At 42.4% G+C, this 17,137-nt stretch overlaps 1 protein-coding gene across 1 annotated transcript; it reads left to right on the top strand.

Annotated features, from left to right (window-relative positions):
* The first annotated feature begins 834 nt into the window (after positions 1-834).
* SUPV3L1 (Suv3 like RNA helicase) lies at positions 835-15,042 on the top strand. Its single transcript, XM_081861795.1, has 15 exons — positions 835-1,122; positions 2,287-2,364; positions 3,067-3,174; positions 4,746-4,860; positions 5,186-5,354; positions 6,682-6,793; positions 7,328-7,405; positions 8,337-8,428; positions 8,817-8,997; positions 10,153-10,246; positions 10,889-11,108; positions 11,847-11,927; positions 12,251-12,427; positions 13,068-13,216; positions 14,541-15,042. The coding sequence occupies exons 1-15, from the start codon at positions 861-863 to the stop codon at positions 15,001-15,003; spliced, it is 2,379 nt and encodes a 792-aa protein (XP_081717921.1). The 5' UTR covers positions 835-860; the 3' UTR covers positions 15,004-15,042.
* Positions 15,043-17,137: the final 2,095 nt, after the last annotated feature.

A 17,137-nucleotide genomic window follows, 5' to 3' on the forward strand; every position in this document is an offset into this window, starting at 1 on the left:
CCTTAAAATTAGAATATGGCATACTAATTTAAGAAATAAATGAAAACCTTCTGGCCTTTTCTGAAAATATACTTTAAAAACACCTCAAATGCATCTACTCTGAGGCTTGGATGACAGTGCCAATAGACAATAATAACCTAATTACTGCAGCTTTATTCATGTGCAGATTTCTTTATGACCGACATCTATTTATGCAGAAAGCTTTGATTATAAATGCTGGTGATCTGGGGTTTCCCAAGGCTGAGGGGAACGTTTATCCAGCGGAGAAGGCTCAAAAGGCAGCGTCTGCCCTTAAGCGAAGGTCTGGAAGAACTTCTAATTCTTGAGGTGGATCTTAATAATGAGATGGGGTGGAGACTAGAGAGCAGGACAGGCATTATACAGAGCAGCTGATAAAATTTTGAGCTTGGCGTGGCGAGCTTCGAGCATAAGGCGCTACCCGCATTGGCGCAGCATTATCACCACCATCCCCTCACGTGCTTACTGCACTTGCATTCTCGTGTAACGTCAATTCGCCCACGATCCTAGCAACCCAAGCCAATGCGCCCCAAAGACACACCTCCGCCTAAACGCACGTGGCCGCCCGGGTGCTCGCTTGGCTGCCCTTCGTACTGCCTGCGAGGCTTCTCTTAGGGGCCCATGGCTTTGCGAGGAATGTGGCGGTGCGGGCGGCACTCCGAGTCCTTTCGCCTTCTAATAAAACTCCTCCTAAATTCACCTAGCCAACCAATGCCGTCTTTAGGCAGCTTTCCTCCGCACTACTTTTCAGGCACTACGCCGGACTTCCCTGAAGACCTGGGCCGCTGTCGCGATGACGAAACAGGCGCGCGCCGGCGAGCTCCAGGCTCCCTCTTGCTCCGATGTCCGTGAGCCGGTGCGCGAGGCTGCTCTCTCGGCTGCCGGCTGCCCCGCTCCGCTATGGCGGCCTGTTTGCTCTCCGGAGCCGGCGCGGTGGGCCCAGCCGGGCAGCCCCAGCAGCGGGTTTCTTCTCCGACGGGGGCGGCAACGGCGCGGGCGCCAAAGCCCCGGACACTTCCTTGTTCGTGCCTCTGCCCGTGTCCCCTTCGTCGCCTGGCCCCGAGGGGGACGTTGGAGCCGAGCTCACGCGCCCGCTCAACAAGAGTAAGCGGCGGCGGCGGCGCCGGGGGTGGGGGGTGGGGCGGAAGGACAGGCGGGCCAACCGTGCGCGTTCGGTTCCTTGCCCGTTTCTTGGATTTCTCTGTCATCCAAACAGGGGTGGGCAGCGGGCAACTTGCGAGTCCCACCTGTCCCACAAGGGCAGTTTTAGTAGCCCTTCAAAATATACATTGAGGTAGCGCGTGAGAGGGAAGCTTCAACTTGCATAGTACAATAAGCCCGTGAGAGTTACGTTCCGAGGATAGTGCCTAAAGCCAAAATTGCATATACAATGGTACCTCGGGTTACATACGCTTCAGGTTGCATACGCTTCAGGTTACAGACTCTGCTAACCCAGAAATAGTACCTCACGTTAAGAACTTTGCTTCAGTATAAGAACAGAAATCGTGCTCCGGTGGCGCGGTGGCAGCAGGAGGCCCCATTAGCTAAAGTGGTGCTTCAGGTTACGAACCGACCTCTGGAACGAATGAAGTACTTAACCCGAGGTACCACTGTACAGTAGTCCAAACAGATTGGGGTGCACTTGTGGTGGTGTTGGGGGATTGCCAAAGGTCCCCCCCACCCGACACCCGTCATTAAAATTTTTTTTTTGCCAAGCATGTAAAGCTGAGTGTGCACAAGTTAGATGGGCATATATTGTGAGTGTACTGTGTAGAAAAGAAGCAATACTGTATTGGAGAACCATGTGCATTTTGTCATATTATGGCCTCCATTTCTGGGAAATGAATGGGCCACAGATCTCTTGAGGGGATCGTTCAAGACACACGTTTATTCCACCCCTATGTCTGTGAACAACCTCTTATAATCTGTGATGCACTTTAGATCATGCAGAATTTATTGTACAACCTGACCATCCATGAGGTATCAGGCCCTCCCCTCACTCGCCCATCACTGTTTGGAGAACAGAAATTGACCATCCCTGATCAGATGGCAATTGTAAAGTTACCATAAAGGTAACTGTTGTTAAGATTGTTAGTCTCCATAGCAGATTTATAGAAGGTGGATTTCACAATATGTTTTTGGTGACTACTTTTTCTTTTGGTGTATAACCCTTTCTTGATTAAATGCTTGAAGTGTATAAAGTATTTTTTTTGCACAAGTAATTTGCCATTCCAGTTAGCTTGACAGTATCTGTATTTTGTCTTCTAGGCGAAGTCCTGAAAGTATTAAATAAATTTTACAAGAGAAAAGAAGTACAGAGACTGGGGGCAGAAAATGGACTAGATGGTATGCAATATGTGGTTCTAGGGATAATAGAATATTGGATGTTTCTACATGCTTTACGAGAAGCTCCTATCTGGACTTAATCTTTTTTTTGACTCTTAAGTTTTTCTAATTCTACTTCTAAAACTTACTGCTTAAGTCAGTGCTTAATAAAATAGTGTGTTGTTATTATGATTTTTTTTTTGAATTTATATCCTCCCAAAAGAGCCCGGGCAGCAAACACATTCACTTTTTGTATTTTTTTAAAAAAATGATCTTTATTGAGACATTCACTTTTTGTAAAGCACCCCAAAACAGGTTTATAAATACAGTTACAATTTAGAAACAGTTACATTTTAGAAACAGTTACAGTTAAAAACTTTAGTTCATCCAAGAGTTCATGGAAGTAGAATAGGCAGATTTTAGCTGATCACCCCTTTCCTTTGTCCCATTGAACAGCTTCTGAAAGTTGGAGACATTCTAGAATAGTGTGGGAAGCATTGCAGGGTTACATGGGGATTGTCAGGTATCTTAACATGATTTGAAATGTCTTGAGTGTTTCAGTGACCACATGCCTGGGTATAATCCTACTGAAAACAAAGCACTCTGTAGTTTTCAAGCTAAAAATCTTGTTTTGTCATTAGATCTCTGGTCCAGTTTGTAGGAAGTGGAGTTTTGTGTGCAATACCGAACTTGCTTGTGTGTATTTTCCTCTCCCCTTTATAGCTCGTCTGTTTCATCAAGCATTTATAAGCTTTAGGAAATACATAATGGAATCAAGTTTCTTGGGTCCTGATGTGCACATTCTCCTAAATGATATATGCTGTGGTGCTGGTAAGTATATTGAACATTATTTCCCCCTCCCCTCCCCAATCATTCTTCTTAAAAAAGACGCTTAAATGTTATGGGTGATAAACTTATGGGTAAATAAAATTTGCTTTACCCTTATGAATAAGGAACTTAATGGGTTAGATTATAATATTTGCCAGTGTATCATAATGGCTAGGAGTGAGAGATGGGAGTGAGTGCTGTGAACCAGTAAATGGCCTTAGGCAACCCTTTGTTGAATATGTGACAGAGGTGTTAAGTGCTGTTGTTTAAACATCAGATACTGGTACATCACCAAGACAGAAGTGTGACTGCATTACTGTGTAGAACACAGATACAAACAAGTGAAAGATCCAAGAGTGGGTGTGCCCAGTTCCCAGGTAATGATGAATCAACAAAGCAAAATAAAGAGTATGCATTAAATCTTCAAATAAATTCCAACTGAGCAACTTCATGCTGAAGCCTCATTTTGAACCCTTTTCCTTGAAGTATGTCATCTTAGACTCTCCTTGCTGGCTTCTGACTGTTTACATTTTAACATCTGGTTTATATCCATTTATTCAGCTTGTTTCTGTTTTAGAGCTTATATCTCTACTTAAATGAATGGGCACAAGTGTGTACTTGTGTCTGCTGTGCACATCAACAACCTTAATAAGTTAATACTGTAATGAGAATGTTAGAAGATTATAGTAGGGACAACAAAGAGTGAAAATTATACTTTGTATTTGCTCTTATTTCTGGTACCAGTTCACTACACTGAGTTCATTAGAATTGACCCTAACCTAAAATACAGCAAATGGCAATGCCAAGAGTATAATCCTCCTCTTTACACAGAGGGCAAGGTGTGGATGCTCCTGATTAGCCTGCATTCAGCTGTTTCACAGGCCATGGCAAAGCAACCCAGGGGCCCTTTAGGACATTCAGATTTGCAGGTCCTGTACAAGGAGCAGAGTACAACATGCTAATGGGAACACCTTGGAGTCTCCCTGCTTCTTGCAAAGGAACAGAGACTAGGAAACTGGGCACCCAGAGAGCACTGAGAAGGGAGGCAGAGAAGGCTGTTCCAGGCTGCTCCTTCCTTCTTCCCTCCTGGCTCTCTTCCATGTCCACATGGGACATGGAATCCCTCTACATGGGGAGAGCAGGACTCCAACCCAAATCTCATGGAAACCTTTCGATGGGGCTTCTTAATTTAAAACAAGGCATATGAGCTTTTGATTCTTGAGGCCATGATTGAAGTTGTTTGTTTAGTGCAGTACTAGAGAAGAGCTGCTGCAAATGGGCCTGTAATACAGAAAAGTATGTGTAAATTCTAAGTATATTAGAAATTATTTAGTCCCTAAAAGACGATTAAAAAAATGATATTGTGAAATGATGCCAAATGTCTTAAGTTTAATTCTGAGTACTTGGGTTTTCTTGTAATTTAGAAGGTTATTCACAGCTAATAGGGTTTTAAGAATTGTCCACTGACATTATTTATATCACCAGACTTAGCAATATTATAATTATTCTGAATACATCACTGGGTGATGGTTTACTCCTTGTTGATTTTAATATACCTTTCTCCTTCCTTCTAGGGCACGTTGATGATCTGTTTCCATTTTTCATGAGACATGCTAAGCAGATTTTTCCTATGCTGGAGTGTATGGATGATCTGCGTAAAATCAGTGATTTGAGATTGCCACCCAACTGGTTAGCTTTTTAAAATCACTTATATGTCTTCCTTATGATAATAACAATGTCAGTGCTGGGACAATGTGCATTTTATGTTCCTATCATGTCAGTTATTCTCACTGAAGTTGCCATCAGTGTCTTGTGTTACTTTTGAGTGTTTTTCTTTAATTGAAAAAACGTTATCAAAAATCACAGAAATTGAGGTGTGAGATTACATGGTTTGAAATCAACATATCTAAAGGTGTATTTAGTTTTCAGCTTATGTATATACTACGAAGTGAGGTGGTGTTTAAACAAACAGACTGCCAGGCTCAACTATGCATTTCTCTATGTATCGTTATAGGTATCAGGACGCCAGAGCTATCCAAAGAAAAATTGTATTTCATGCTGGTCCTACAAACAGTGGAAAAACCTACCATGCAATCCAGAGATATTTAGCAGCAAAATCAGGAATATACTGTGGCCCTTTGAAGCTTCTGGCACATGAGATCTTCCAGAAGAGTAACGATGCTGTCAGTATGTTAAATGTGTTTCCATGCTTCTGTGACTGTTACAGTCTGTGATGATGATTCATGATAAAGTATTGTCAGTGTACACAATATTTTTCACAGTCACATAAGCAAAAAAACAAAACAAGTACACCAATAAGCGCATAATTATATTTTGACAGTGGGTGTGCACAATAGTGGAAGGGGAGAGAAGAAAGGAAGAGGTAAAAGAAAGAATAAGTGCAAATACAGTTATATTAGTAAAAGTAGCTATCTAGTGATCATTTTTGTTATGCTGCATTGACTACCTTTTTTTGCTTGAGACATTAGTAACTTCTGGAGTTCTGTAGCTGTCAAATGAGTAAACAGAATATCTGTAGCCGAGACAGCAGAATCCAGATCTTGCGGCTGCTGAATGAGTACCTCTGTCATATTGGAGTATGTGCTTTCTGCAACAATCTCAGTTAAAGGAAGCCAAAACAGTTATGAGCTGTTCAAAGCCTGTATTGTAAAGCTCAGCACACCCTAAACCAAATGCATTGAAGGCAGCAGCATTCAGTCACACTGCCGCACCAGTTAACATTACAGGTTCACGACCATTGCAGCCTTCTCCACCCATATAGATTTATTTGCCATCATATTTATGTCTTTATCACGATGGCTAGATAGGAACCTTTTTTTTTTGTTTGTATCGTCGTATTTTCTGAGACTGAAAGGGCTATAATTCTTTGGTCAAGCACAAGGCTTGCTTTCAGAATACCCCAGGTTTGACCCCTGGCATCTCAAGGGAGGGCTGGGAAAGGCTGCCATCTGCCACCCTCGTGACTTGCTGCCAACTGCTGTAGGCAGTTCTGAGCTTCTAGAACTTAAACAAATTAAATGTGTCTGTTAAAGCCACAGGGACTATCTCTTAGAATATACTCTCCTGAAAAGTATGTCTATTCCAAGCTGCCTGTGGAGAGTTTGCCTTTCTCTGAAGCAAACCTGGGAATGTTAAGATGGCGCCCACTGGCTGGAGAGTGACAGTGTGGGAGGGGTGGTTAACTTTGGCTGCTAGAGGCCTCCTTCAAGAACTTCTGCTTGGTTCCTCCTTCCTTGCTTTGGAGGGATGCTCTTCCCATCTACCCTCTTTCTCTATTTGCATCCATTTTTTAGTAGCTCTTGTTTAAAACAAAAATGGGGGTGCTCGGGATTTGTTTTCTAAGATTTTGATTTCTGCACAAGATGCTTTATTGGGCTGTATGTTGTCTGTTTTCATATTTCAGTGTACAGTAGTATACTTTGGGAGCTTAGGTTGGATTTCTCTTCCTAGAAAAACCACCTGTATCTTCTCTCTCTTTAAACCTTATAGAACGTGCCATGTGACTTGGTAACTGGAGAAGAACGTGTTTGTGTTGATCCTGAAGGCAGGCAGGCTGCCCATGTTGCTTGCACTATTGAGATGTGCAGCGTCACTACACCCTGTATGTAAACTTCTTTCTTTTTTGTGTGTTCTTCAAGGGTATTGAAGCATATCATGTTCTAGTTTTATAAATTTGCCTCTGTAGTGTTCTGATATATTTCAATGTAGAATTTTTTCTCTGTTATAACAGATTAACAGGCCAGATAAATGACAATGTAGAAACCGTTCTTAAAACTGTTTGTAAAAACTGTTTAAAGAATTCATAATTGAAACAAAACAAATTCCTTCCAGTAGCACCTTAAAGACCAACTAAGTCAGTTCTTGGTATGAGCTTTCGTGTGCATGCACACTTCTTCAAAGTGTGTTTGAACACGAAGTGTGTTTGCACACAAAAGCTCATACCAAGAACTGACTTAGTTGGTCTTTAAGGTGCTACTGGAAGGAATTTGTTTTGTTTTGACTATGGCAGACCAACACGGCTACCTATCTGTAACTGTTCATAATTGAAATTATTGTTTTCCTTCTGTCTTTTACCTTTTGAAGTTTGTTTTTCTGGTCCCTTTTACCACATACCACCATTTTTTGTATTTTTAAGATGAAGTAGCTGTGATTGATGAAATCCAGATGATTAAAGATCCTTCCAGAGGTTGGGCCTGGACGCGAGCACTCTTGGGTATGTTTTCTGCAGGTTTCATGTTAGTAAAACAAATTACCTTTAGCTACTGATATGCGACTTCTCTTTCATATGGACAGTGTAGTGCAGGGCTCCAGAACAGCCTTCCTTCCCCAAGCTGGTGCCCTCCAGTTCTGAACTGTTTCTCTGACCATTTGCCATGTTGGCTGGAGCTAGTTGAAGTTGTACTCCAATAATATCTCCAGAGTACTTGGTGAGGAAGTCTGCTCAGGAATGTTAGTTGAACCTGTCCTATGTATGAGTATGGTGTACTGACACATTGAACTGTATCCAATTTTATTTAGATTTAAAATAAAAATAGCCAGTCTACTAAATTTGTAATGTGCATTTCGAATAGCTTTATTTCCATCCTTCGTGGTGGGATAGTGATGGCCGGGATCCAAAGAACCACTTAAGCAGACCATCTTAAGAACCACCCTTAGCAGACCATCATACAAAGCCAAGTCCCCTCTGTTTCAAAATCAGTGACTTGAGGGGTTGAAAAACAGGGTGTGTAGAACCAGTTGCAATTGTTTTGATCCTAGCACTTGCTTCCATCTTGGGTAGTTGTCGGACAATGAAATACTGTCCAAATTTTGGCATGGTTTACTCAGAAGTAAATTCCACTGCCTTCCCAGCAAAGTGTGTAACTTGATATGGATATTAGGGTGGGGTAAGTTATTCTCCTTGATATTATAGTTTTGAACAAGTGGCTCCACAGAACCTGCATAACAATTGAATGAGGTGGTTATTCAGATTCATGAACTGGGCAAGTCTTACTGGGCTTTGCTAGCTACAAACATCTGCAAGCAAAACATTTGATTATGATAGCCTTATAGTAGCAATGCAAGCCATATGTCTGTTTTCAGTATGTGTGATCTATGTAAACTGCTTTTGCAGTCTTCCTTTCTTGTGTACATTTTTTATTTAGGACTCTGTGCAGAAGAAATCCATGTTTGTGGTGAGGCTGCTGCTATTAACTTGGTGACAGAGCTCATGTATACTACAGGGGAGGAGGTTGAGGTAGGCATTGTCCATATCTATCTCTATAGCTACCCTTTCTTAAAAATACTCACTAGAGCCTGTGCATTAAAATCAGTGCATCAGTTGTGAAGCTGTTAATATGTTTCTGGCATTAGCAAGATTATTCACCAGGCCTCTTTTCCCTTAAGTGTCTCAGTGGGAGAAATGAGAAGCGGGGCTCATTCCATCAGTTTGCCAAAAAACCCACCTCCATCACTCACCACCTACTGATGAACTGCTTCTATGCCAGCTGGTGGTTATATATTATACTTCCACTGCAACCAACCCCTTGTGTGTGCCAGTGTAGTTTACCTGATTGCTACCCATGTCTCTTATTGACTGCAATTCTGTGATGGTTGCAAGGGTAAATGATGCTTTTTCTCTCCAGGTGAGAAACTACAAAAGACTCACCCCTCTAAAAGTCCTGGATCAGGCCCTTGAATCTCTAGATAACCTTCGCCCTGGAGACTGTATTGTCTGTTTCAGTAAGAATGATATTTATTCAGTGAGCCGGCAAATTGAAACCCGGGGCCTAGAATGTGCTGTCATATATGGAAGTCTGCCACCTGGTAATTACTCTTTGATATATGTTGGGGGAGTTGGGAGGGGTGAATGCTATGTGAATAATTAGGAAATTTCTGTTCAATATTTGAATATTGAAGTACTTGCAACATCATACCCAAGAATTCTGAGAAACCCCAAGAAACAGTGCAGTTTTGGAATCAGTAGTGAAAATCAATGCAGGTTCAGTCCTCTTACCTTGATTCAAAATGGCACCCAGTTGTATCCAAACAAAGGAAAAACCTGTTCCTTCATCTTGGGAACCATCATGCAAAATTTGGTTATGATATTTTAAGAAGGGTCCAAATGCATAGTGAACAAGCAGCTGTCCAGAATTTATAGTATGCTGTGTTTTTAAATGTGCATTTCTTTCTTTGGCACCTTGTCTTGGAAAATGTTAACTTGTTCATCTAGTACTTGTCTGGTTCACAGATTCTTAGCAGGGATGGCCTTGATTACCATACACTATACAGGGGATAGATCTGCCCATACAGCTTTAATAATACGCAGCTCAGTCTAGTTTTTAGTTCTGTGCTGACTGCATTTTCATGTACGGTTTGCATTTCCTGAAGTCTCCCTTCTTCTCCATGGCCACTTATTATTTCAAGAATTTCTAAACAGCCCTTTATCCTGACAGATTCCTAGCAGTGTACAGACACTTCACGTTGGGTATGGGCAGCATAAATGAAAACTTGCAAGTTGCCTGACACACAGGAAGAGGGGAAAGCAGTGATGATACTGTCTTAGGAGCTGGTTCAGTCATGTCAGAGGGGCCTACACAGATCTTGGAAGTAGACAGAGATGCCAGGGTGGGATGGAATGTGCATGGCACCAGAAGCTTGGGCAAAACTGGCAACTTAAGGTTCTTATTATCACCAGAAGCATATATGGCCACATATACATTGCTCCACATGGAGATACCAGCTCATGCAAATAGTGCTTTCATGTGAGCCCATGCCTGCTTCCAAGGTAATCTCAGTGGGCCACTGACATATCTGAACAGCTGCTAAGTAGTTCAGAATATTAACATTTTTCACTGTCACCTGCAAAACACCATTGTGGAATGGTAATTTTAAAGTATTTAATATATTTGGTTCATTTCAAACCAAACTGAAAACCATAAATGTAAATTGCAACATAGTCTACACTTGTCATTGTTTCAGGGACAAAACTTACACAGGCAAGGAAATTCAACGATCCCGATGATCCGTGTAAAATCATGGTTGCTACAGATGCAATTGGAATGGGACTCAATTTGTAAGTATCCTGGGTGGGTTGCAGATTCTATCAGAATGAGTTAAATGTGTTGGTGGTAGTTCTTGGCTTTTTCCAAAACCATATCTCAGTGCTACATATCCCCTGTGGCCCTTGTGTATAGGCAAGTACTGGTTTCTTAATTTAACCTGACTGGAGCAGGATTTCTAACCATTTTTGTCCCATTTCTCAATAGAGTGCTGCTTCCAGTGCAGAGACATTAGATGATGATCTAGATAACTAAGCTGTTCATAAGAGCCTGTCTGTGTGGCACTGAGCCTCATCATATCTCTTGTACCTTTCCAGCAGTGTGGAAGATGGAACGCCATCAAAAGTTGGATAGGGTTGGTGCATTCACTGGGAGTTGCATTGCACTGGGCCTAGTGAGCTTAGATGTATAGGGGTAGAATGTTTGTTCCAGAATGGACATTGCACATCTAGCAGCCACCCACTACTATGTGGCAAACCTGAGACTGTGGAGATATCTGTGTTCGGAGTCATCTGTCTGACACCTTTTCCTGACAAACCTTTGGGTTTGTGGTGAAATTCTGCATTGTATTGATAAGGTTCATGTTTTGAGAATTACAAATCATAGCTCTTTGTTCTGATGTCAGTGTTAATCCACTATCTATGCTTTTGTTCTAGGAGCATAAAAAGAATCATTTTTAACTCCCTCATTAAGCCAACTATCAATGAGAAGGGTGAGAAGGAAATGGATACAATTACAACATCTCAAGCTCTACAAATCTCAGGCAGAGCGGGAAGATTTAGCACTGTATTTGGAGAAGGGGAAGTCACCACCATGCATCGAGATGACCTTCCTTTGTTAAAGGAAATCTTGAATAAATCAGTGGATCCCATAGTGGTAGGATATTGTTATCAACAACATCATCATATTGTTGGTGCATTTTTCAGTTGTCTGATAGTAGAGCAGCATTGGAGCATCTTAAAACGAGTTGATCAGTCATAGGAAGCTTCTACCGGGTCAAAATTTCGTTTTTCTAGCTCAGTATTGTATTAATCTGACTTGCAGCTATTCTCCAGAACCTCTGAGAGGGATCTTTCCATCATGTGTTGCATACAGCTTTTAAGTGGGGAGTGAATCGGGGGCCTTTTACCACTGAGCCATCTCCCCCCACACCCTGCCAACTTATTTGTGCAAGTAACAATTCAAGCAATTGACATGACCTGGAATATAAGTACTTGTATGAGAATTAGCAACTCTTTTTTTTACTTAAATTTTATTGTTACCGTTCACATTAACACACCATACAGAAAAAGAAAATAAATTTCCATCACTTTTGGTGGTGATCATTAGCAACATTTACTAGCAGAACACTTTGGAAATGAGGAAATCCCTGCTCATGGGACTTACTGCTGCTTAATCAAATGAAGATGATAATGTATAAGCTGGTTCTCTGGAACTTTTTAGCTAAGTAGCTGTTACATTAATATTAGTGCAGTAAATGTTGCATAGGGCATATGCTGACTGGGCCACCTTGTTGTTTAGATGCTTGTTCTGATAGTCAGATAAAATAAATTTAGGAAAGTTTAATTCTTGTAATAATGAGACCCTTTTCTCCCCCCTCTTTTTTTCACCCAGACTGCTGGCTTGCATCCTACCGCTGACCAGATTGAGATGTTTGCATATCATCTTCCAGATGCCACTCTATCAAATCTACTTGTAAGAATCAGAAAACCTGTTAAGTTTTACATTTCTGTGTACAGCAGTTTAAGCTTCATTATCTTAGCTAGAGAATGCTAGTTAGGATTTTGAGGAGCTGTTTACTAGCGTCTAATCTGCATAGCCAGGCTATCTTTGCAGTGTTTGCTTCTGCAGTTGATAGGTTTCCCTTTTCCTTTTCAAGTCTCAAGAAGGACTTGTCTCATTGGCTGCAGAGATGCTGCAGGAAATTGCTAGTTTCCTTGTGTGAATATTGATAGATTTCTATGGGGATAGTCAGGGCTTCATCTAACTAAGAGCATGTTTATCTTTCTTTAAAACAGGATATTTTTGTGAGCCTCTCTCAAGTTGATGGCCTCTACTTTGTGTGCAATGTTGATGACTTCAAATTTCTAGCTGACATGATTCAGCACATTCCACTGAACTTGAGAGCCAGATACGTGTTCTGCACAGCACCCATCAACAAGAAGCAGCCTTACGTCTGCACTTCGCTGTTGAAGGTAAGTGACTTGCCTCTCCTGTGTGTGTGCATCAGCGTGCATTTTTGTGAGAGTAGTCCGTGTTGTACTAAGCTGGTGTCAGTCTCTTCATCCATTTGTAGGCATGATCAAAATTAGGTGACCCAAATGACAAGTTGAGATGGTGGTGATCAGAATGCTATATGGATATTTGTCTGGTCTCCCAGCAGTGGTGCCACAGTTACATCCTGGGACAGTGAGGGGTTGGAGCAAGATGCTGGTAAATTTGGGTTGGCTTGGGCTCAGTGGTGGGTGCACCCGCTTGCTTCTGCTGGTGTACCTGAACTGCCCCAGCCTTTACTCATGTTCCATAAAGCATGAGGAGTTACTGGACATTTCACAGGCCGGCAAAACTGTACCTTATTCATGATTACAGAAGCATTACAACCTTCAGCCTCTCCTTTTCCAGTGCCTGATCTGAGACACATGGGAAATTCTGGGGGGTTTTTTTTGGCATCCAAAGCATTTTAGAAAGTTTATATCATAAACTATTGTCATGGCTAGGTTTGGCAGGAAAAAAGTAGGCTGCTGCAAAGGGCATTTGGCAGTGTGAGAGATTTATGGTGGTATTGTTCTTGGGGATATATTCATTGCTTAATGCTTCTTCTTTTTCCTTTTCTAGTTTGCACGGCAGTTTAGCAGAAATGAACCTCTGACATTTGACTGGCTGTGCAGGCATATTAATTGGCCTCTAGTCCCGCCCCAGAATATAAAGGACCTTGTACACCTTGAAGCTGTTCATGATGTCCTCGATCTGTATCTGTGGCTGAGGTACTGGAGGCTTGGTTCCTTCTTCCTCCTCTTCCTTAATGTGGGCCGCTTTGGGGAATAAGGAGTCCTCCGCTTTGGGTAAAAGCGTGGTTCAGTCCTCATGTGAGATGACACCAATGCAGAATGTTGGTGGGGAACTATTGGTCTTAAAACTCCTCCTTGTCAAAATTTCTCTGCATGTGGAAAACACCCAACAGGGAGATGGCGTCTAATGCAGCCTCTTCCAAGATGGGTTTGCTTTCCATGTTCAGGGAGATTTTGAAATAGAGGCACTTTGAAACAAGCGATTTCCTGCATCGGTCTGGGGAAGGAGCAGTCCTGGGAGAGAACTGTACCATATCAGAAACTGCATATTTGAAGTGTCATTAAGTTGGGACCGGAGAGGAGTTGTTTACTGTCAGCTCTGCTAAGACAGAGGCTGAACAACCGGTTCTTTCGACCTATTCAGTTAATGCAGAAGAGAAACAAGATCTTTTTTGGAGGTGGAGAACAGATGAGGGACAGGTGAGGGGTGGGGGTGGGGTGTAGAGCTCTGGACATAGATTAGGGATACTTGGATTTAAATCCATGCTCAGCCTAAGCTGTTGCACATGACTGATGCAAGTATAAAATGGGTAACCCACTGCGTGCTGCTGCCACGAACTTCTTGGAGAACTGTGGAATAAAACACAGCTATTTTATAGATGGTTTCAAACCAGAGTGGCTAACGGGTTGCTCTCCAAATGCTTCTGAACTGCAACTCCCATCATCCTTGGTTTAAACTGGCTAAGGCTGATGGGATTTGTAGTTCAGCGACACTTGGAGAGCCAGACACTGCCCTCCTTTCATTTAAAATATTCTATCTTGTCTACTAGGCTATGCATAAACTGTGTGTGATATTAGCTTTTTATTGTAAGCCTTTTGGCTTAATGGTATTGCGTATTACACTTAAACACACCCACACCCACACCCCAGATTACATGTGTTTTTGAGGTATAACAACTTGATCAGCGGTTTGCTCTAAATTGCTACATAGTTTCATTTGTATCTTAACCCCAGAAACTTGAAGTGCATAACAGATAATATGCTGATCAGTTAATGCCCAGGACTACAGATCCCCAAAATGGGGTAGGGGGGAGCTTCAGAGCAGATCCAGAGAGCATGCAGGTGATGGGAGAAAAAGGAGAGGAAGTTCTGTTGCATGTGCAGAAGTTCTGCTCACACAAGTAGCTGGATTCAGCATTTTATTGAAGAGGTCCCAAAGTGCCTGTTGAAGGGGCTGGGGGCTGATAACCTTTCAAGAATTATTGGTCTGAACTTATCATACATGCATGTTTCCTTGTAGCTACCGGTTTATGGACATGTTCCCGGATGCTGCTCTCGTCAGGGACATACAGAAGGAGCTGGACGACATTATACAAGTCGGGGTGCTTAACATTACGAGGCTGATCCGAGTATCGCAGGCCGCTTCTGGGTCTGTCTCTTTACCAGACGACTTTCCTCTCCAGAGGGCTAGCATTGGCAATGGGATGTTGAATGCAGAGGACCTCCTAGAGCCTAACGCAGAGCTTTCCCCAAGTGACGTGAAGACCCAAGGGCACCGACGAGCAAGGGGATCCAAAGCGATGAACTATAGGCCTGCTGAAGCACAGGGCCGAGCTCAGGGCGCTCTGGCTGCCAGACTAATACAGCAGGGACTCCTCACCCAAGATATGCTGAAACAGTTGGAACATGAGTGGCTGGCTCGTCGCAAGGGCGGTGCCACAGATGAAAACACAGGCCCAAACAAAGGGAAGAAGAGGAAATAGGATGCTGTGTCTTTGCAAAATAAAAATTATATTTAATAAGCTTTGGTCTTTTGATGGTATAGGTTAGGAAGTGGGGAACTTGTTTCCCTGCAGATGTTTTTGGACTACAGTCAGCCCCAGCCAGCATGGCCAGTGGTTAGAGAGGACAGAAGTTGTAGTCTTAACAGTATCCTGAGTGGCACATGTTTTCCATCCTGATGTAGGTATAGATTTTTAAAAATTCGTATTATAAACAGTAAAAGAATTTTCCAGTTGTACATTGCCTTAAATGGTGCTTTACACCAGAAGCAAGAAACAAAATGGGGCATTTAGAGTCTTGGCTTCCAGTGATTGTGAACTGCATCTCCCATCAGCCTCAGCGAAGTTAATGGTCATGGACTGAGAGAACTGCAGTACAGCACACCATTCCTGATGGGGGCAGGTGGGTGAGAACAGGAGGAGAGGAAAACATAATACCACAAGAGAATGTGAGTAAATGCAGCTACATGAACTTTATTGGGCTTGGAGCTGAAGTTGTAGGCATCATTATAAGTGTAAAGTTTGCAGCAAGCATATTCTGTGAATGTTGTGCTACCCCAAACCATAACAATCCAAAGGGACCACACATCTTTGTTTAAACACTGAACCTCAGATAGCTTAATGCCAATGAGTCACATCACAAAGTTCATGCGTATTTTTCTAATAACGCAACCTACCTCTGCAGTTGGTCATCCATCTCATTCGACGAGGTACATAGTTCAGCAGATAAACAGATTAGTAGAAAGGTCTTTTGACTCGTAACACCCTCAGATAGGACACCCAACCCACACTTTTTAATTGTCCTTCACAGGAAGGAAATAGGTTGCATTCTTTGGAAGAGTGCTTTGGAGGAAAGGTCATGATTCTATCTCACGGTGTCTCTTTTTGAAAGTAATTTTCCAGTACAGTGGTACCTCGGGTTACATACACTTCAGGTTACATACGCTTCAGATTACAGACTCCGCTAACCCAGAAATAGTACCTCGGGTTAAAAACTTTGCTTCAGGATGAGAACAGAAATGGTGCTCCAGTGGCGTGGCGGCAGCAGGAGGCCCCATTAGCTAAAGTGGTGCTTCAGGTTAAGAACAGTTTCAGGTTAAGAACTTAACCCGAGGTACCACTGTACGAAGAAAATCTATACAATATTTCTCTGTGAAAGAGCAAAATATATTTAGTGGAAAGTGCCCTTAGAATTGAGCCTTTCATCTCTGAACACTCGCACCCTAGCAGTTAAGAGGGGTTGATGCTGCCCATATTGTAATAGCACAGAAGCAGACTTGGGAAGGGAGAACTTTGCTCCATGGAAGGGCACAGTGGCTACCTGAAGCTGATACCATAGGCTTATCATTTATTGCTGTAGTATATATTTCAAGAATGAACTTTGTTGATTGCGGCAGTCAGAGTTGGCTGTGGCTCCCTTCCATGTGACCTTGAGATTGTGGCTTTGTGACATTTGAATGACTCGGAACATCCTGTAGACAAGAAAGCGCTGGAGCTGTGCGCTAGCAAGTACAAAACGAAATCTTGGGTTTTGAGTAGTGAGCCTTTAAGGAGCAGAGCACTAACTGGGACATTCTTTTGAATTTTGCTGAGATTAGCACTTCCTTTAATTTGCTGTGTGTTCCCATAGTGTCTCCATAGTAACTGTTATAATCACTCTGAAGTTTGCTCAAGCGTTTCTAAGGCTGATTTGGACGAAAGTTTACTTCCACGCTAATGATGTGGATACAATTAGACTCGATGAAGAGTTAACTGGGTTCACATGATCTTCTAAATGAATAGGGTGTACTACTGCACTAATCCTCTGCTAACAAGTTCTGGAGCTAGCTAGCTCAGGACAGAATTCTCCACATGTTATTAACCTGAATGGCATTTTAGGATATAATAGAATTGGGGTGTGTAGACTGGCACAGTAGGCAAATTTTGGAACCTTGATTTTGCTGTGGGGGAGATGAATGGATGCCAAGTATTTTGTGGAAAGGGGACAAGTAGTAAAGACTAAGCTCCTCTCCAAGGTTGACTGTGTAAGAAACACAACTTAACAACTCCCTCTTGAAATGACCTCCTGTTTGTAGTGCTAATACAGAAGGCTTGCATTTAACTAGTCTGATCCCCT

This window comes from Podarcis erhardii (assembly GCF_964252035.2).
Source record: "Podarcis erhardii genome assembly, chromosome: 5".
NCBI lineage: Eukaryota > Metazoa > Chordata > Lepidosauria > Squamata > Lacertidae > Podarcis > Podarcis erhardii.